This window comes from Candoia aspera, chromosome 1 (genome assembly GCF_035149785.1).
Source record: "Candoia aspera isolate rCanAsp1 chromosome 1, rCanAsp1.hap2, whole genome shotgun sequence".
Classification (NCBI taxonomy): Eukaryota; Metazoa; Chordata; class Lepidosauria; order Squamata; family Boidae; genus Candoia; species Candoia aspera.
The window spans coordinates 68,876,844-68,897,792 of NC_086153.1; the positions used below are offsets into that span (position 1 = coordinate 68,876,844).

General features: G+C 39.5%; 1 protein-coding gene across 1 annotated transcript; it reads right to left on the minus strand.

The window, feature by feature from the left end:
- Positions 1-685: 685 nt before the first annotated feature.
- Positions 686-14,742, minus strand: SPMIP3 (sperm microtubule inner protein 3). Its single transcript, XM_063290401.1, has 4 exons — positions 14,632-14,742; positions 12,621-12,713; positions 4,650-4,825; positions 686-798 (listed from the first exon to the last, which is right to left on the minus strand). The coding sequence occupies exons 1-4, from the start codon at positions 14,697-14,699 to the stop codon at positions 686-688; spliced, it is 450 nt and encodes a 149-aa protein (XP_063146471.1). The 5' UTR covers positions 14,700-14,742.
- Positions 14,743-20,949: the final 6,207 nt, after the last annotated feature.

Genomic DNA, 20,949 nt, shown 5'->3' on the forward strand with positions numbered 1-20,949 from the left:
GATCTATGTTGTTCATGTCACTTGTATGCTGGAGCACTTCTGTAACTATTAAAAATAAGACTGAAGCAGACCTAAAGAAAGGTTTGGTAATAACAGGGTATGCTGGTGAGTGCTCAGCTACAGGGTGTTACTTTTTTATTGTGCAAAATTATTCAGTGTTCTTAAATTATTTCCCTTCAGTGCACTAGAAAGTTCCTAGAAGAATATAAATAAAAATAAATGGTGCCAATAACACTTCTAAATGTTCAAAATGTATGGTGACTCCATCAAACCCAGAATTAAATTATCCAAGCAGATGGTAAAAAAAAACTTCTAGTAATAATCATGTAGTGATTATGAAATAGTAGGGAGAAAGTTGTTTCTTAGATGTTGAATATTGCTTTTTAATTTTGTGTCTATTTGAGACAAAATAGATTTGTTTGTGAGATGCTTCCTCTAACAATGACTGTGCCACTGTGAGAGGCTGTTCCAGCTTCTTATTTCATTATTTTGCTGAAATGTATTTTCTGTATCTTTCCCTATTTACAATGGAATTTTAAAAGGGTTTCATAGTTATTTAAAATTGCCAGGACTTTTGTATGGTGTTAGCAGTCATCTTTAGTATACTTGGATTAGAAGCAGCCTAGTAGGACCTTTCATACTGTTGCTTTAAAAAAGAGAGAAGAACTTCAGAAGATAGAAGTTATCAAACTCCCATGAAAGAAGGTTTTACTCTGTCTTTCTTCATAGCTGATGTACTTTTCCAAAGTGACAGTATTTCAGCATCTGATCTTCGGCGATAGCTATCATCAGCACTGCCTATAATTTAAAAAGAAAAATGGTTTTTGCTTCTGAATTTAGAAAACACAAATGAAATTCAAATTTGACAATATTCAGTAGCAATGCACAACATCTCTACCATCTATATACTAATATATAAGTGGACTTCAAATTGTCCAGATACATGTTCCCCTTAAATATATTTTCTCTTGCCCTCTTCAGGGAATTGTCTTCTTTTTTAATTCATGACTTGCCATGGCTGATATATTTGCATTTTTCTCTCTTTGTTTCATCTTTTGCCTTTATTCACTATCCTCTATTTCTTCTCCCCTTTGATTTTTTTTCCAGTTCAGAATAACCTGTCCTGAATCTCTCCTAAATTGTGAAATAGCTGTCCTACTAAGATTATTAGAAAACAATTCTAGTTTGAAAGGATTGAGCAAGTGTATCAAGCATTGTTACAGAAAAAATACATTTGAGGAGTAATTAACTAAATATAACCATGCAATTTCTATAGAGTGATAGAGTAGAACCAGATTGGGGGTCTTTTGAGAAAACTGACCATGTCCTGTGGTTGCCCCTAATCTGGACATGTGATACCACACCCATCTTGGCATTCTTTCTGCTTTGCTTTCTGGTCTGAGGTCTTGGAAGGACTGGGGTTTGCTCTGTTTGTTTCAGGTTGTGGCAAACCCAGGGTGATTGCATCTTGGACTCCAAAAGATTGAAGCACAAGGAGTAGATCTTCCAGTTAGATGGTTCTGGAGAGTGGAAGCTGCAACTGCTTGCCCCCTCTTGGGTGAGAGGTGGAGGGGGGCAGTTTGGGCCCACCTAGCCTGGTTTAAGTTGAATTTTACTTCCCTGGATATTTGGGTGAGAATGAAGTTGCTGGTGGATGGTGTGAGTGTGGGTGATAATTTGGTTGGGGAGGAGAGGTGGGTAGGCTCCTTTGGCTTGGGTGGTAAATGATTTTCAGAAGCACCTAGTTGTTGGGATTGTTGCCTACCCCTATCTTCCCTGGAAGATGTTTGGAAGTTGGGATGGGACCCTGTGGCTGGGAGGGGAATGGGTGAGGGTTGGGAGGAGGGCTAGGTGCTGTGAAGGGGAAGAGGGCAGATGGGAACATCAAGGTGGTGATGGGCAAGGGAAGATATGGCATGTCATGCCCCGTTCTAAGGCATACATGCCTCACAACGTGATCATGCCTTCCTGCTGGAAGGGAGGGGCAGGAAGCATGCATAGGCTGTCCCCCTCAAGAACAGATTGCACGGGTGGCATGCCCAAGGCCGGGTGGCCATCAACATAACCACCGGCCACTCCAAAGGGCCTCAGGGCATTCACCTGGGGTGCACTCAGAAGGAGGATAATGGCAGTTGGACGGCCCCACCCGAATCACCCATCAAGAGGGCCGGGAACGGACACACGGACGGGGGGGGGGGGGCGGAAAGGGGCAAGGCCTACATGCATATATATAAAGGGAAGGAGCTCAACACGTGCTCATTCCCGTCTTTCTCTAGTGACCGTATCCTTCTCAATAAACCAGCTTTCCTTAGCAAGCCTAAGTTCGAGTCTGCACCTTATTGGGGAGAAGCTACGTATCACATGGCAGGAGATAGGGTGTGGGCCATTCTCGGGGAAAGTAACCTGATGTTAATATGGAAGTCACATTCCAACCGTCTGGTCATTGGAATTTCATTCAGGAATCTCTGGTGGCTTTTATGGGCATTGCTCTGGACATAGATGGATGTAAGGCCCTGTTTGTGAAGTTGGTCTGTAAGGGTCAGAAGGGATACTACTGTTTGTGTACCAGCCTCCCTGCAGTATAGCTGCTTCCCTGGCTGAGTTGGTGGCAGAGTTCCTTAGATTAATGGTTTGTGGGGACTTCAACCTGACCTGAAGTCAAAGGTGTTGACTTATGGCCACCATGGCAACCATGGACCTGATACAGATTATTGATAGCCTGACTCACACCAGAGGACACACTCTGGCCTTGGTTTTTGTTTTGTGGCATCATTCCTTGCCATGGACAGATCACTCCCTTCTAGCTCTGGAGTACTCTGTGGCTGCCTCCCACTGGAGGGAGGAAAGACCTATTTGATCTGTCAGCCCCAGCCAAATGATGGACCCAGTTGGGTTTTAAAGGGAACTTGATATTATTCCTGAAGCACTGTTACACGCTCTGGCTGAGGTATAGCTGCTGCTTGGAATGAGCAGGTGATGATAGCCTTAGATCAGAGTGCACCTTAGTGGATTCTGTGACTGGGGATCCCATGAATCCCATAAGAGATGCCTATAGTGCCACTGGAGGAAGACAAGCAGCAAATCTGAGCACAATTAAGAGCCTGCATTAGGATTACCTGGTGGTGGTAAGAGCAGCAAAATGGGTTCATTCCTCTCTTTTTGCATTTGCAGATAGCCAACTGGTGACCCTGTTTCAGGTGACCAGATTCCTCCTTGGTAAGGAGAAGTTGGGGTTGCTTTGAGGATAATTCTAGGCATATGTTGGACAAAGTCTCTTGGATCTGTTTGGAGCTGAACTCTAGCTGGGAAGGGACTGAGGCACACCCTCCAGGTTATCTGGGTTGAGTTTCACCTACCTAGCCCTGAGAAAGTAGGCTGGGTCCTTGGAGCTGTGAGCTCTGCCACCTGTGTTATAGATCCATGTCCCTCCTGGTTGGTAAAGGCCAGCCAGGAGGTGGCATTTAGTTAGGTCCAAATGGTAGTGAATGCTTGTGGGCTGGAGAGGCTGATTGCATCTGTTCTGAAGGGGGCAGTGGTCCGTTCCCTCCTCAAGATCTCCTTAGACCCAACAGTATTTGACAACTTTCATCCAGTTTCCAACCTTCCCTTTTTAGGGAGGGTTGTTGAGATGGTGGCATGCACAATTTTGGGAGTTCCAAAATTCACCAGTGCCACACCACTATTGCATGAGCTGCATTCACTTCCAGTATGCTTATGAGTGCAATTCAAGGTGCTGGTTATTACCTTTAACACCCTACATGGCATGGGGCCAAATTACTTGTGGGACCATCTGTTTCCAAGGGTTACAGTCTGTTCTACCAGATTCAACAGGGTGGCCAAACAGTGCCATTTTGAGAACCCAGGAGGCATGTATTCTCTATCACAGTGCCTACCCTATGGAAAAGCCTCCCCTCTGAGATTCAGATGGCCCTGATCCTCTTGGCCTTCTGGAAGGATGTTAAAACCTGGCCTTTTCCCCAAGCTTTAGGATCAGGATGTTAGGGGATATATAAATCCAAAAATTCCATAAATATGTAGAATTTTATTTACAATTTTGGTGCAGGCTTATATATTTCTAGGAGTATAAAAAGCATTATGTGTTTAAATTATCAGAAGTGGGATTCTTAAAAAATCTGTAGCTAAGTATTCAACACAAGGTTTTCTGCTAAAATATCAGAGCAGAAATTATGCTAAATTGTTAATCTATGGGTTGATAGCTTCATCTAATTCATGAAACCTGCAATTTTGAAAGAAGGCTTTTAGAGAACTAAATTGCTTCTAAGTAGGTTCTAAACTAAATTCAATGCTATGTTAAATTTTAATTCAGCTACATGTAATGATGGGCTAGCGGCATAGTACATCTTGTCTGCTATACTTGAAAATTCATGTCACTTGTTCAATTTCAGGGTACATAATATACATCCATATCTTATATAAAATATGTTGGTATAGTAAAACCAGAAAATATTTTATTTAAAAGTCCAGTATACATTATACCTTGAAGCAAATAGAGTGCTTTTCTTCAAATGCGTTTTGTGTAATCTTGAAAGGGCTTGCTGATCATAGATAGTTCTATCCCAGTCTCCTAATGAAACATACATTAGCATGTGTTTTGCAGGAAATGTGTTAGCAGGTATGAAGTTGCTCACCTGATTTGAAACATGGCAATGTAAATGATTCTTTGTATGTAGTTTGTGTGTACCAGTCAAGGACCTTCATCTTTGCACTTTGATAATGAATATACTGCTGCAGAATTAAATAATCAAACTCATGTGGATATATAATTTCATCTTTTTCTGGAGCTGGCTGTAGTTTTGTAAAATGTCTAGATGAAAAGCATAAATAGTTTAGGGATCTCATGCTGAATCTAGTTTGCTAAAGCATAAATACCCATAAGAATAACCCCATATTCAAGCGTTTGTTCTGAGGACCTTGATGAAGATAGACTATCAGGTTATGTACTGCTAGTGCAGTAAATATTAGCAGTGTGAAAGCTTACATTGAGTTTTATAATATTGTTAAGTTGGCCATCTCAGAGCCTTGAAATAGTGGAAATGAGGCTATGCATCTTGCAAGTACTGTAATTACCTTGTGCAGTACAGAAACGTATCGTTTCATATAATAATACTTTTCAGTTCAGATGGGTTTTTATTATTCTACATTAAGGATCAGAAACATTCACTGATTTTTGAGGTGTAATGTTTGTTACCTCCTTCATTTCTACTTAGTTTGGATCACAGGTTCAAGAAATAGCTGTTTGTATGTTTGCATGAGAGAGAAAAATAAAAAGGGGGATGAGTGTTCAGCAGGAAGACCAATATTGTTTCAGGTAGAAGGAATGATATTCTAGCCATTAGGCCACATTTTTTTCTCTTTGTGGTTTTATTTTTTGTAATGGTAGGTGGGAATGATCTTGGGAGACAGGAGGAAGAGCCACAACCTAGACAACAATCTGATAAATGAAATTTGAGTCCGAGGAAGGAGTGGTGGCGAAAGCACCTCAGAAAGGACCGTTCCTAGTTTTGGGGAAAGTAAAGATGAAGGAAGGGAGGGGTACTTTCAGATATGCAAGATTCTGTTAACGCAACCTTACAATGAATATAGAGCTAGTAATCATAGTTGTGCTTCTTGCCTGGACTACCTTGAAGGGCTAACATTTTTCATTTTAAGATTTGGTGAGGGTCATTTGCCAGATTTCCAATAGTTGTCAACTTATTCCATTGACAATATAAACTAATTTATTTTAATTTTAGTTTGATTTATTCTGTGGATCAGCAGTCTCTCATCTCACAAAGGCAGAAGGCAGAGTCACTCCGATCTTTACCACCATAAAAAAATAGGCAAATATATAACGTAATAGCATATAATAAGCACAGATAGTCCAGATTTCTAATCTTACAGCAAAACTTTCTTTGGTAAAATGCTTTTTCAAATATATCAAGAGATGAGTTCTTCAGATGATGTCTAATGGACGTGTGACATTGCATCCTCTCTCTTCTCTACCGCCCTTAGTTTTAGAGAGAGCTAAAGACAAAATCTGTCAGGGTGTTTTTGATCTCATAGAAGTTTGGATGCTAAGCCAATAATCGATGCTGGGTTTAAAGTTAGAAAGTCTTTCTACTTGCAAACTATTTATTCAGTCTTGTTTGCTTAGCACATTGTCTTTTTTTTTTTTGGCTTATTTAAGTGCTTTACATGGTGCAGGCAGTGTTATGGCATGGGCATGTATGGCCTTTTGCTGTTGCTGAGCTTGCCAGTTAATTTCTTCTTTTTCAGGATGTTCTAAACTGTTGTATTGGCCTCTCCCAATGTTTTTGCTATCTCTCTGATGGTTTATTTTGTTTTCTCAGCCTAATGATGGCCTCCTTCACTCACATGGACACCTCTTTGGACCTCATGTTGAGAGTTCCACTGAACAGCTACCAAATGCAAATGTAACACTCAGAACCACCTCCAGGCCTTTTATCGGCTTGATTGGTCATGGGGTACCCAGGAAACAGGCCACACCTAGCCATGGAGCTGCTTGTCAGCCATTCGTTCCATTACTTATAAGCCACCAACAATGAGTGTGTGTGTATGCCACTGGCTGTACTTTCTGAATGGTTAGTGCCTCACTTTTGTCAAACCCCTTGAATTACAGCTGAAAGTCCTGACTTCGCTCCCATCCGGGTGTGTTTCCTTTCAACTTCAATGTGGTGGTGTACAGAGGCCAAATGCCAAAACAGTTATCCTTGTTCCAATATTTCTGGTCCTGACTGTATTTCTTACTTAAGAACCTCTAGTATTAGAAGATGAAGTTACATCTTCCTGATTACATCTACCCATCCCAGGAAAGGCATCTTGCAGGCTCCGTCTGATAAGGAGTTCCATCTGACGGGACCCAAGGTGCAAGCATTTTCTGCCATAGCACCTGCCGTTTGGAACATCTTCCCCCTGAGGTCTTAGCCCTGATCCTCTTAGCCTTCTGGAGATCTCTCAAGATGTGGTTTTACCAGCAGGCCTAGGGATTCCTTGGGATCAGGGAATGCACAAGATGGCTTTATTATGTACTGAGTTTTTAACACTTTCCCGTGGTCTTGTTCTATGCATGTTTCTTGTTTTTTATGGCTATTTTAAGATGTGTTTTTATTTTGCTTTTATTATATGCCACCTAGAGTCATATTCCTGAGATGGGTGGCTACAGATCCAGTTCGGTCTAGTGGTTAAGGCAACGGGCTAGAAACCAGGAGACCTAGTCCTGCCTTAGGCATGAAAGCCGGCTGGGTGACCTTGGGCCAGTCACTATCAGCCCAACTCACCTCACAGGGTGGTGGTTGTGGGGAAAATAGGAGGAGGAAGGAGTATTTGATTTGTTTGCTGTCTTGAGTTATTTATAAAAATAATAAAGGTGGGATTGAAAATAAATAAATATACATTTAATAGATAGATAAATAAATAAGTAAATTTCAGCACTCCAGTCCTTACCAAGTTGGAAAGCTACAGGAATTTTTGGAATATCACAAGCAACGGAAGTAAAGATTCTGTAAAGGTTTTAGCCAAGCTGTGCCAGAAAATGTGGAAAATGACACAGTGTCCAATAGATTGGAAGAAGTCAATCTACATTCCAATACCAAAAAAGGAGACTTCACACTGTGCAAACTATTATATGGAATCTTTAATTTCACATGCCCACAAAATAATGCTGAAGATCCTCCAAAAGCAGTACATGGAAAAAGATGCCAGATGTTCAAGCTGGCTTTAGAAAAGGCTGAGGAGTATGAGACATTATTGCTGATGCACACCGAATAATCAAGAAAGCCAAAGAATATTTTTTTTAAAAGTATGTGCTTCATTGATTATAGAAAGTCCTTTGGGTCGATCATGTCAAGCTGTGGAAAATGGAAATCCCAGAACATCTCTTGCCCTCATAAGAAACCTATCTACAGGACAGGAAGCTACAGTACAAACATGGTGAAATAAACTAGGTTCAGGTTGGCAAACGAGTGAGACAAGGCTGTATACTGTCCTCTTATTTATTCAATGTATGTGCTGAATAGGTGTGGTGGCATGTGAGGGTGACCTTGGAAAACAGGGAAGAGATGCTGCCTAGGGAACGATCAGATGAAAGGAAGTCAATGGGAGGCAATGATCTAAAGAAGAAACTTAGGAAAGACACCCTGGCCATTTAAGCAATAAATAGGGAGGGTGGGAGATCCATACTTTCAAACTTGCAAGATTCTATTAATGTAGCCTTACAATAAAGTAGAATTAGTTCATGTTTCTCTTGCAAGATGATGCTGTCAAGGTAATGCATGCTATATGCCAGCAAATTTGGAAAACACAAGAATGGCCATCAGACTGGAAAAAATCAACTTATATCCCCATACCAAAAAAGGGAAACACTAAAGAATGTTCAAACTATCGAACAGTGGCACTCATTTCACATGCCAGTAAGGTAATGCTCAAGATCCTGCAAGGTAGACTTCAGCAGTTCATGGAGCGAGAATTGCCAGATGTACAAGCTGGGTTTAGAAAAGGCAGAGGAACTAGAGACCAAATTGCCAATATCCGCTGGATAATGGAAAAAGCCAGGGAGTTTCAGAAAAACATCTATTTCTGTTTTATTGACTATTCTAAAGCCTTTGACTGTGTGGACCATAACAAATTGTGGCAAGTTCTTAGTGGTATGGGGATACCAAGTCATCTTGTCTGCCTCCTGAAGAATCTGTATAACGACCAAGTAGCAACAGTAAGAACAGACCACGGAACAACAGACTGGTTTAAGATTGGGAAAGGAGTACGGCAGGGCTGTATACTCTCACCCTACCTATTCAACTTGTATGCAGAACACATCATGCGACAAGCTGGCCTTGAGGAATCCAAGGCTGGAGTTAAAATCTCTGGAAGAAACATTAACAATCTCAGATATGCAGATGATACCACTTTGATGGCTGAAAGTGAAGAGGAACTGAGGAGCCTTATGATGAAGGTGAAAGAAGAAAGTGCAAAAGCTGGCTTGCAGCTAAACCTCAAAAAAACCAAGATTATGGCAACCAGCTTGATTGATAACTGGCAAATAGAGGGAGAAAATGTAGAGGCAGTGAAAGACTTTGTATTCCTAGGTGCAAAGATTACTGCAGATGCTGACTGCAGTCAGGAAATCAGAAGACGCTTAATCCTTGGAAGAAGAGCAATGACAAATCTCGATAAAATAGTTAAGAGCAGAGACATCACACTTACAACAAAGGCCCGCATAGTTAAAGCAATGGTGTTCCCTGTAGTAACATATGGCTGCGAGAGCTGGACCATAAGGAAGGCTGAGCGAAGGAAGATCGATACTTTTGAACTGTGGTGTTGGAGGAAAATTCTGAGAGTGCCTTGGACTGCAAGAAGATCAAACCAGTCCATCCTCCAGGAAATAAAGCCAGACTGCTCACTTGAGGGAATGATATTAAAGGCAAAACTGAAATACTTTGGCCACATCATGAGAAGACAGGACACCCTGGAGAAGATGCTGATGCTAGGGAGAGTGGAAGGCAAAAGGAAGAGGGGCCGACCAAGGGCAAGATGGATGATATTCTAGAGGTGACGGACTCGTCCCTGGGGGAGCTGGGGGTGTTGACGACCGACAGGAAGCTCTGGCGTGGGCTGGTCCATGAAGTCACGAAGAGTCGGAAGCGACTAAATGAATAAACAACAAGTTCATGTTTCCTGTCTGGTTTACCTGGAAGGGCTGACAATATGTTTTAAGGTAAGCTAGATAGGATGAAGATGAGCATGGTTTTAAAACTGGAGGAAGAAACATCAATAACCTGTACTATGCTGATGACACTACTCTGATAGCTGAAAACAAAGATCTGCAAACTATAGTAAAAGTCAAGGAGCACAGTGAAAAATGGGACTAAAATTGAATATAAAGAAAATGAAACTAATGCAAATAACCAGCCTTAGAACTGGCAATTAAGATATTTAAAGTGGTAGGTAGCTTCTGCCTTTGAGGAACAAGCAATGAAGAAATAAGCTGCAGACTAGCAGTAGAAGGTCTCAAAAATGATACTTGATGCTATTCACTCCTGCTCTAGAAACTACTATACTCAAAAACTTATATCTGAATCAAACTTTTACACCTAATATCTGATAAAGATCATGCCTTATGAGTCTATACCTACAAAGATTGGAATAGTGTGATCAATGGTATTCACTGTGACACTCTATGGAAGCAAAAGTTGGACTATGAAGAAGCACGATAGAAAGAGCACTGACGCTTTTGAACTTTGGTATTGGAGAAGACTCCTGAGATTACCGTGCACAGCCAAGGAAACAAACCAATGGATCATCAAACAAATCAATCTAGAGTTCTCATTCAAGGCATTAATGACCAGGCTCAAATTACCATATTTTGGATACATTATGTGAAGACCTAGCTCCCTGGAGAAGTCTAGAATGGTGGGAAAGTGGAAAGAAAAAGAAGATGATGACCAGCAGCATGATGGATGAACTCAGATACAGTGATGATGGTGACCCATTGGAAGACCTGAAGGATGAGGTTAGGGACTGATCATTATGGAGAAAATCTACCTTTGTGGTTGCTAAAAGTTGACAGTGATTTGACTGAAGATAATATTTGCAATGATTTTCATAAGGGTACATAAGATGTCATAGAGTAGGGACTTTTTTTTAAGTCACAACTTCTTAGGTTTTATATGAATGTTTCATTGCTTTTGTTTGGTCACTGTTTCTGTATTTTACATTGCTGGTCATTGCCCATAATTATATTTAATAAAAAATATAATAGATGAAGATCTACAAGAACATATAATATCAGTTTTTGCTGTTGTCCTATGAGCTTCCAAAATGTTAGTAAATAATTCAAAGGAACATAAGAATCTACAGAAACTAGTGAGCCTTTCAGAACAAGGTATGTGAAATTATTCTTGTCAGGAAGGAGCTGCTATATTCAACACTGATTATATGAAGTAGTCATGGGCAAGATATTTTCAAAAGTTAGCTGAATTCTCAAGACGCAATTTTAAATTTATAGTGGTGTGATTTTTAAATGCCAAAAATGTTTTATATGAATGTTCATATACTAGACATAAATGACTTGTTCTGTGTTTCCCCTATACACTAACAGGTGAAAGTGAAAAGGTGAAAGGTCCCCTGTGCCAGCACCAAGTCATGTCTGACCCTTTGGAGGGACGCCGCTTTTGCGACATTTTCTCGGCAGATATAGAGCGGGGTGGTTTGCCATTGCCTTCCCCAGTCGTCACCTTCCCCAGCAAGCTGGGTACTCATTTTACTGACCTCGGAAGGATAGAAGGCTGAGTTGACCTGAGCCGGCTACACGAGAATCCAGCTTCCACTGGGATTGAACTCGGGTCGTGGGGAGAGTTTCAGTTGCAATACTGCTGCCTACCACTCTGAGCCACACGAGGATGTCTATACACTAACAGATGCTCATAAATAGTTACTAAAGACTTATTTAATAAAAAACAGGCTAATTTTGTTAGTGGGAATTCTAAAACAAGGGTAGAGGTTTTCCTACCTCTGATGTTTCTTTCAAACAGTCCAGATAACCCAGAGCTTGAAACAAAGAATTTTAGGAAATCATGATGGCCATACTGTATAGAAAGATATTTGCTTAAGTAAGAATATTTTTTTGGTCATTTTACAGTAGTTCTGTTTTTTTAAAACAAGGGGCTATATAAACTCTGATTTCCTTTGTTTAATTATTGTTTGTGTGTTTGTTTTACATTTCAGTTCTGCACTTCTGGCTATATATATTGTGTTAATCCTGTGTATACCAAACATCCCTGGCTAATGCTGGGATGATTTTCATTAGAGGATTTTTAATACAGGTAGTCCTTGGGTTATGATGGCAGTTGGGACTGGGACTGCCATCTCTAAGTGATGTGGTCGTAAAGCGCGATCTCACATGACCACATCGGTTAGCGATGGCAATCCCAGCAGGCCTCATTGCCGTTGCAACCCTAGGACTGCGCAGGTCGTTAAGTGGGAAGAGGCAGGAGGCCCAGGTATATGGGGCGATGTGGGGCTGCTGCAGGCAGGTGCTGGGGAGCATGGGCAGCCCAGTAAGAGCAGTAGGTGGGCACTGGGAAGCACATGCAGGCCAGCAAGGGCAGCAGGCAGGTGGGGGGGTACTACGGAGTATGAGATCCCTGGGATCTCATAGTCCGTAGTGGGGCTTCTTGGGAGAAAAAATGGCAGGAGCAACTTACGGGAACGACTTGCCACTTTCCCTGCCAGCTTCCTCATTGACTTTGTTTGCGGGAAGCTGACAGGGAAGGTTGCAAATTGTGATCACATGACTGTGCTCACTGTGATGTAATCTCAACCTGGTGCCTGAGCGCCTGGAACACGATCATGTGACTGTGGGGACATTGCAAGGGCCACAAGTCCCCTGGCCAGTCACAAGTCCCCCTCATTTAGCACCATCGTAATTTCGAACAGTCTCTGTAAGTCGAGGGCTGCCTGTAAGGAGTATAGGGCAGATAGGAAAAAAAAATCAAATCTCCTACTTTCACAATCATTTTCTGAATTAAGACTGAAAAGGAAAATTTGTAGAATGTGTTAGGTATGTGCTTAACATTGATAATGAAGGACAATGAGATTTTTTTTACCTTAACTGCCTTTCAGGAGGATATGCAATGTAAAGTCGTGCCAGTTGTCCAGGAAAGTAACCAATAACATCCTTTCCCTGATGAAAAATAGTTCTGGTAGAATGAATGAATGAATGAATGAATGAGCCATCTATATTTGAAACAGATTTTTCTAATTTTCATTACCTATTAAATTAATAGTAAAACATCCAGCTATTAAATAAAATCTATCATAAAAATGTCAAAAGCTGCACTATTTTTTCTATGGCTAACACAGAATGAAAGTACCTGAAGATGCTATTGTAGAACTGGCGGATCTCCTGTATAAGAGAGGTACGTATTTAACTATGTGATACATTCTGCAGTTGTCCAATTTGTTTTAGATTTTAGTTATTTCTATCATAAAATAAGGAAACAGCTATTTCCTCCTTCTCACCCAAAGTGATTCGGGAAGAAACAGATGTTTTTGACTGACTTGTTTTGCAAACTAAAAAGTGCTCCAAAGCGCAAAGAGCTTCATGGTGAGTTAAAAGGCACGATAAAAAAATTTCAGTCTAAGTAAATAAATCTTATCTGTCTTGTTTACCTATTTATCAAATCATAATAAATGAAAATGGTATTAATCAAGGACAGTCTGGAATACTGTAACACCGTTAATTATGGTACTGTAATCTATGCTTCCTTTGTTTCTAGAACACTTATACAAAAGGATTTTTATAACAAATCACTGCAACTATACTTAATGTTATTTAATCGTTACTAGCCAAAATAGGCCTATAATTAAGCTTAAATACATCATATACTTAAATTACATATAAGTAACTTCCAATTCGTCTCTTGCATCCAGTTTTCCTTTCTCTGATTCTCCTCCAGTGAATATTAGAATATACATTCCTCAAATTATGGATCTGTTTTATATTCTGTAAAACACTACACACTATATAATATGTCTGCTGCATGAATATACAGTAGATTATCAACAAATCATTAATACGTTTACTTAGACAGCAGTACCATTGCATCAAAATCTGTGTGTTTCGGTTGCAGCTTGAAATGTTTGTAACCATATTTAGCTACTTTACCTAACGTGGTATATCCTGAAACTAAATAGATCTTTTCTGTCAGCAAGATCATTCCTGGCCTGGAAACAATCCCGCTGAAAAGGGGTAGGGAGGAAATTCCTTTCCTGGCCTGAAACATCCGGTGCTTCATCATCTCAAAAGTTTCCTTCAATCTTTCAGGGGAGAGCAAGTTAAGGGATATTCTACTCCTTATAGCGTTTCTCAACTTTGGCAACTTTAAGACGTGTGGACTTCAACTCCCACAGCTGGCTGGGGAATTCTGGGAGTTGAAGTCCGCACATCTTAAAGTTGCCAAAGTTGAGAAACACTACTTTAGAACTGTATAGGACAGTGCAGGTTTCTCAGAAGTTCCTTGTAGATGAAACTGCGGATGTGTTAAGCACAGGTTTATGCTGATCTTTAATTCGAGGTAGGAAGGGGATGCCCATAGGCCTCCATACTAAGTGTACTGTAAATTTCATTCTTGGCCAATAAAAATATTGAACATATGCCCACCTGCTCAGGAAAAGAAAAGGAAAAGGTAAGCTGGTGAGACAGAAAATTAATGGCAAAAAAAGCTAGAGAAGAGGCAGCAGTGAGCAATTTTTACGTTTGTCTTCTGGTCAAACCTCCCTGTGGCAGGTTTTTAAAATTCCAAATGTGCCCATCAGTCTAAAATATTAATTATTCCTACTGATTACTAGGACATTCTTCTGATACAAGTCACAATATAAATATAATAATGTCCGTGAAGTATTTTAAGACCACAAAATAATATTCTAAAGTGGATTTTTAACTTATTCCTTTCTATGATGCATGAAAAAAGTAGTCACTTGAGATTTGTAATTAGACTGTGTCATTGTAATTAGTTTAATTTTATGATTGGTAAGGTGTCTTAAAATAGCCTCAGAATAATCATTCTGAGATGCTGGATCAATCTTGAGGGATTTTGTTTGTTTTTGATACTTTACCCTGGAATGGTCTCTGGTGCTGGATCTATAAACTGCCGTAATTTTATTGCTGCAACTTGTCCTGCCATTAGAATTCCTAGGGAAAAATAATGTATTATAATGCCTACTGCTACTAATTCAATATTTACTCAATATATAAAATCATAGTCTCATTATAATACTTACCATATATACTTGTGTATAAACCCATCCACCAATAAGCCAACCCTCACATTTTTAACCAAAATACCATGAAAAATGCATCACCTGGGGATAAGCCAACCCACATTTTTCAAGGTATTTTGGTTAAAAATTCGAGAGTCTGCTTATCCGTGGATGGGTTTATTCACAAATATATACAGGATATATAGGCACTTAAAAAAAATATTTCCATATAATATTTACCTGAAATTGTAAATATTTCAATCAGGTTACTTAAACAATAGGAAACAAATGGTGAATTAAACATAAGTTAGCATACATAGTACAATTAGGGCTGGTCCTGTCTTCTGTCAAAGATGGCATCAACTCACCCAAAGCAAAAATATAGAAATTGAACTGGATCAGATGAAAGCTGTTGGAATTGAAGCCCATGGATCTCTAGCTAAAAACAACAGAACTGTTAGGATCTGTGGTAATCTGTTGCTATGCTCACCCTCTGGAATAGCTAACCTCTCTAGGGAATGCCATTTCAGCAAAATCAACATGGCAAAGGATTATTTACAGATGGAAGCAGAGGAAAATTCCAAGGTGTTTCTTAGTATAAATACCCACAGCAAGTTATATTATTATAACTTTTTTTTGGAGTGGTATCTGCACAAGCACTTTGCACCAAGTATTATAGGGCTGTCTATGCACCTAGTGGTATTTACATTATGTTATTGCCACTGGAGAAAATGAAGAGGTGTATCTTGAAAACCTCAAGAGAGCGCTGCAGCAGTTGGAGGACTTGGTCTTTGAGTACAACACAACACATCTGAGTTCTTTAAACATAATATTACATATGGTCACACCACTTATGCACAAAGCCTAAACAAGTGAAGTATGCAAATTCAAGTAGTTGGATTGCCCCAAGTCCACAAGAACTGTCACAGATATGATCTTTTTTAGGCTGGTTAATAGTTATAATAGATTCTTGCCAAATTTGGTCACCTGCTATACTATCTGAACACCATACTACAAGTGGGGAGGGCATGACAGTGGGAAAAAACATGCAAATAAGCTTCCACAGAAGCAAATTGGAACATTAGACATTGTGCTCAAACATGATAGTCTGCGCTTACCAATGAAACTGGCTTGTGAAGCCTCAGCAAGATAGCATGGGTGCAGTTATGTCACACATCATGAAAGATGGCAGTGAGTACTCAACAGCTTTTGCATAATCTTCAATCACAGCTCTGGGGAAGGTTATGCATAAATAGGGGAGCACTGAACCTGATTGGGAGATAAACACTTCAACCAGTACTTGCATGGAAAGAAATTTCCCCTCATTATTTACAGATGGAAGCAGAGGAAAATTCCAAGGTGTTCCTTAGTATAAATACTCACAGCAAGTTATATTATTATAACTTTTTTTTGGAGTGGTATCTCCAAAAGCAGCAGCAGCAGCAGCAGCAGCAGGCCCTCTTTATTATACTGTTGAGACTTTTCCTGACAGCCTTGCTCAACTTTTTGACCCTGGAGGAACCCTTGAAATATTTTTCAGGCATCGGGGAACCCCTGCACTTTCAGACTCAAATACAGGTCAGATGTTACAAAATTATATTCATTTCATGTATAGGCCTGTATATATGCATTAACATTAACATATATGCATTTTTGTTTTTCTTAAACAAAAAATAAAGAATGAAACTTACCTCTTTAATGTGAAGTTGCCCAAACTGAAAGAATTTTTAAAATAAATTGTGCTCTCAGGGAACCCCTAGTGACCTCTTGCAGAACCCTAGGGTTCCATGGAACCCTGGTTGAGAAACCCTGGTTCCTGATAACATTTGGAGAGAACACATGGCAAGTTGAAGGAAATAGAAATACTGGAAGAAGTTGTGACTAGTGTAGATGGAGATGCAAGTGTAACTCCTGAATTACTACGAGAGGCATTTACCGCCAAAGTACCCACATTCCTGCTTGTGGTAATAAAGATTATCTCATTATTATACAAAGCCAGCATAGTGCCAAGATTTGTAAATATAATAGGATCTGTATCTTGATGGGGAATGTTCTTAGAACCAGAACATCTCATTGTCCTCCTGCAAGACTTATAGTCAGGTCAGAAGACTCAGTACAAACAGAATATGGCGAAACAGACTAGTTCCAGGTTGGCAAAGGAGAGAAACAAGGCTGTATACTCTTCCCTTATCTATTCAACGTATATGTGGAACATATATTGAGGGAAGCTGGACTGAAAGATGAGCATGGTTTTAAAATTGGAGGAAGAAGCATCAATAACCTGAGCTTTGTGAATGACACTAATAGCTGAATATGCAAAGGATCTGCAAGCTCTAGTAATGAAAGTCAAGGAGCACAGTGAAATTTGGGACCAAGATTAAATATAAGGAAGACCAAACTAATGACAAAAGATACAGCAACCAGCCCTAGAACTGACAGTAAAATTACTTTTAGGATCAACTATCAGCAGTAAAAGAACCACCATTCCAGAAATACACTGCAACTACCAATTCCTTGAATAGCAATGAAAGCATTGGAAAAGATATTCAGATACTGTAACATGTGTATACCTACACAAATCAGAATTGTGCAGGCAATTATTTTCTCTGTGACACTGTATGGAAGTGAAAGTTGGACTTCGAGGAAACAGTATAGAAAGAGTATTGATACTTTAGAACTTTGGTGTTGGAGAAGACTCCTGAGAATACTGTGGACAGCCAAGAAAACAAACAAATGCATCAATGAACAAATGAACCCAGAGTCCTCACTTGAGACCCAAATGACCAGGCTCAAATGATCATACTTTGGATGCATTATGTGAAGACCTAGCTCTCTTGAAAAGTCCATAATGCTAGGAAAGGTGGAAGGAAAAAGAAGAAGAGGACAAGAGCAGCAAGATGGATGGACTCAATTACAACAGTTATGAGTTTACCATTGGAAAGCTTGAAGAACCAGGTTGAAGACAGATCATCACAGATAAAATTTATCCGTGTGCTCACTAAGAGTCTTAATGGCACATAATTGAAAAAGCTTGGTGAGGAGTGGTATTGTGTACTGGCCTATTGTTATTATTTTTTAAATATACCTGTAATCTTACTCCAGTTATCTTGGCCTGTCTGCATATGTTATAATTCTTAAAGTCTCATTAGAGTTAGTTCTGCTATAAATTTCAGTGAAGCAAGCAGCAGAAAAACTTGCTTGCTTTTCAATTGATCAGTAGAAATGACACAGCAAACTAGCATTTGGAAAACATCATAAATTATCTGTCAACCACATGGATAAATTATGTTTTGGTTATTCCACGACAACAGCCACACTGGCAAATATATAAACCTAATAGCTGAATGAGTCAGAGGCTGAACAGTAGAAAATTCTACATTTCTGCCTCAAGTAAATAAAGTCACTCCCTTTTTTGTCTCTCAGTAAAAATCTACCTGACCTTTGCTTTGACTCATTTATTGTGTTTATATACCATCCAATTACCACACTTCTCTGGGCACTTTATAGTAAAAATATTGCTGGATGCTGTCTTTCAAAAAGCACTTGAAAAACACTGAGTGCTAGTTATAATTAATTTATCAAGTTATACACTCTGCCTTCTTAACAGCTGAATGATCATAATAAAGCTTACGTGAGACTATTGAATGGAATGCAACCATTGTCTACAAAATATTTCAAGCTTTGTTATTTTAGTTAACCTTAGAACAAACAGCAGGATGGTGTTTAAATGTGACATCTCTGATCCATCTCTGATCTAACACACACAAAGCCTGAACTGTTGAGATCTGTTATATTTATCAACATTTTCATATTCTTGTCAGCCAGCTATTTGAACTGTTGTCTTCATAATTGTCAGCAATGCCATCAGAGCTTTCAGTCCTCCATCATACCAAATACCAACATTTCTGATTTTAGCTCCTACCCTTTTCTTGTAAATTGTAGAACTATTGAATGATTCTTATAGTCTATGATGATTTATATATTATGTATTCATATTCAGGTTACACATGTAAATGTCATTCAATGCAAATTAAATTTCATAGCCAAATACAGGTGTTTGAACATAAATCTGGTGTTTATGAAACTGCACATTTCACACACATTTCTACTTCATCAACTCTTGAGGTTTAAGTCAATAGTTTTATGGGGGTAGAAGGTGGTGTCCAGTTAACCCATTCTAGAATTGTCAAAAGACTGAAGAGGTTGCCTATTGTCCTTCCCTCCATTATACTCTTAAACTCTGGTCCTGAGGTCTGGTAGATCCTTTGGAGAAGATTTGGAGAGCTGCAGGGAGGTTTCAGGATAGGCAAGGCTTTATTTGTTTGTTTATTTATTGACATGAGTGGGTATCAGTTTATGCAATATTGAGTTTTGCTTATATTGGTTGTTTTCCCACTATGTTATAGAATGTGGACATAAATATTAAAATACTAGATGTGTTCACTTCAAATTTATGAGAAGCAATTATTGTCCTTCATTTTCCAACCTAACTCTGAGCATGTATGCATATAATGTTTAATGCCATTGATACACTGCATGTACTTCTCAGTTGATGGAATGTGGTCAATAATATTTTGGCTTGCAAGGTAGTCTCCAGACTAGAGATCCTAGCACACATAACATAAGCATGCTTGGAGTAAAACTGGGTTTTAGTTGTGCTTGTGCTGATTGGCCACTGTTAATCAGCAGGAAATGCTGCATCTGAAATGGGTATGACTGAGGCTGGTAACCTAATGTCTACTTTCCTTGTCTTAATAAAAATATATATATTTAATCAGACCCCTCACCTTTCCAGGTACCTGATGGGCCCTGAGATGATTCAAAGGGCTCTTAGGGAGTTTTCTGAAGCTTTGGTGGACAGTTCTGTGAAGCACCTGGAATTCAAGGTCAACATCAGATTGCTTCTGTAATGGTATGTGGGAATGACCTTGGGAGCCAGGACAAAGACCTGCAGCTTAGGCAACAGTCTGATAAAGGTGAGGGGTCTGATTAAATATATATATTTTGTATTAAGAGACAGCTCAGTCTGCAGGTGGGGGAAAAGCTTGGGAAGCATTTCAGAAGGGACCCTCCCTAGTTTCCCAGGGACTAAAAAGAGAGGAGGGGAGAAATACTTTCAGTCTTGCAAGATTCTGTTAATGTAACCTTACGATAAAGTAGGATTAGTTCATCTGGGTGTGCTTCTTGTCTGGACTAGCTTGCAAGGCTGACAACAATGTTGCAAGACTGAAAGTGATGGGGTAGCAGTCCTGACCCAGTGCTTGGACACAGTTACGATGTGGATGGGGAGGAACATACTCAGGCTGAACCTGTGGAGAAATGTGGGTCTGACTCAAAGAAGGAGGAGAAGAATGCTGAGCTGTTACATAAAAGATATCTGAGTCCTGGGAAAGTAGAAAGCAGGAACAAGAAACTCAAAACAACTCTGTCTTAATTGTATTAGGATGAGTTGAAGTAGAGAGAGACTTTGACAGGCATTCAAGACTTTGCATCTGTTTGGTACAGTATATACTGTAGCTATTATATTACATTTATTCAAGATTTAGTTAAAATTCTAGACATTCATAAGTATAGGGGCAAGGTTGTTTTAGAAAGTTTATTGAGGATGCAGACTGTGTACTCTAAGAGCATTTTACAGTTTGTCATTTACTTAAACCCAAAAGTAGTATTTGACAGTTAAATACTGCAGCTTTTATAAACAGATTCTTAAATCTGCATTCCACCACCTCCACCTTCCAACTGTGATGGACAAGAAATCCCATTAGGAATAGATTGCATGTTCAGTGGATGCAATGGTTAGATAGGATGAGCTTTAGAAGGTAACACAGCTGGAGGGTGGCAGATTGTAGTTATAATGTCTAATTATTTAAATCCAATCATAACTTCACTTGCCCATTTTATTTTATTACATTTTCTAGTGATAATTAACAATATTGCTATGACTCTCAAATCATTCACTGATTATATCATGAAATGAGGGTGTTACTAAATATTGGTTTGGGGAGAAGCTTCCTATTGCAAGTTACCACTGGGTGCACAAGATACTATTCTGCGTAAGTGTTGCCAGTTTGAATGCTCTGATGAATTACTTGGGAGAAAGCCCTACTGAATTATGTGGGGCAGAGTTCTGAGTAGACACATAAAAGACTGCACAGTGACATTGATTCCCATCTT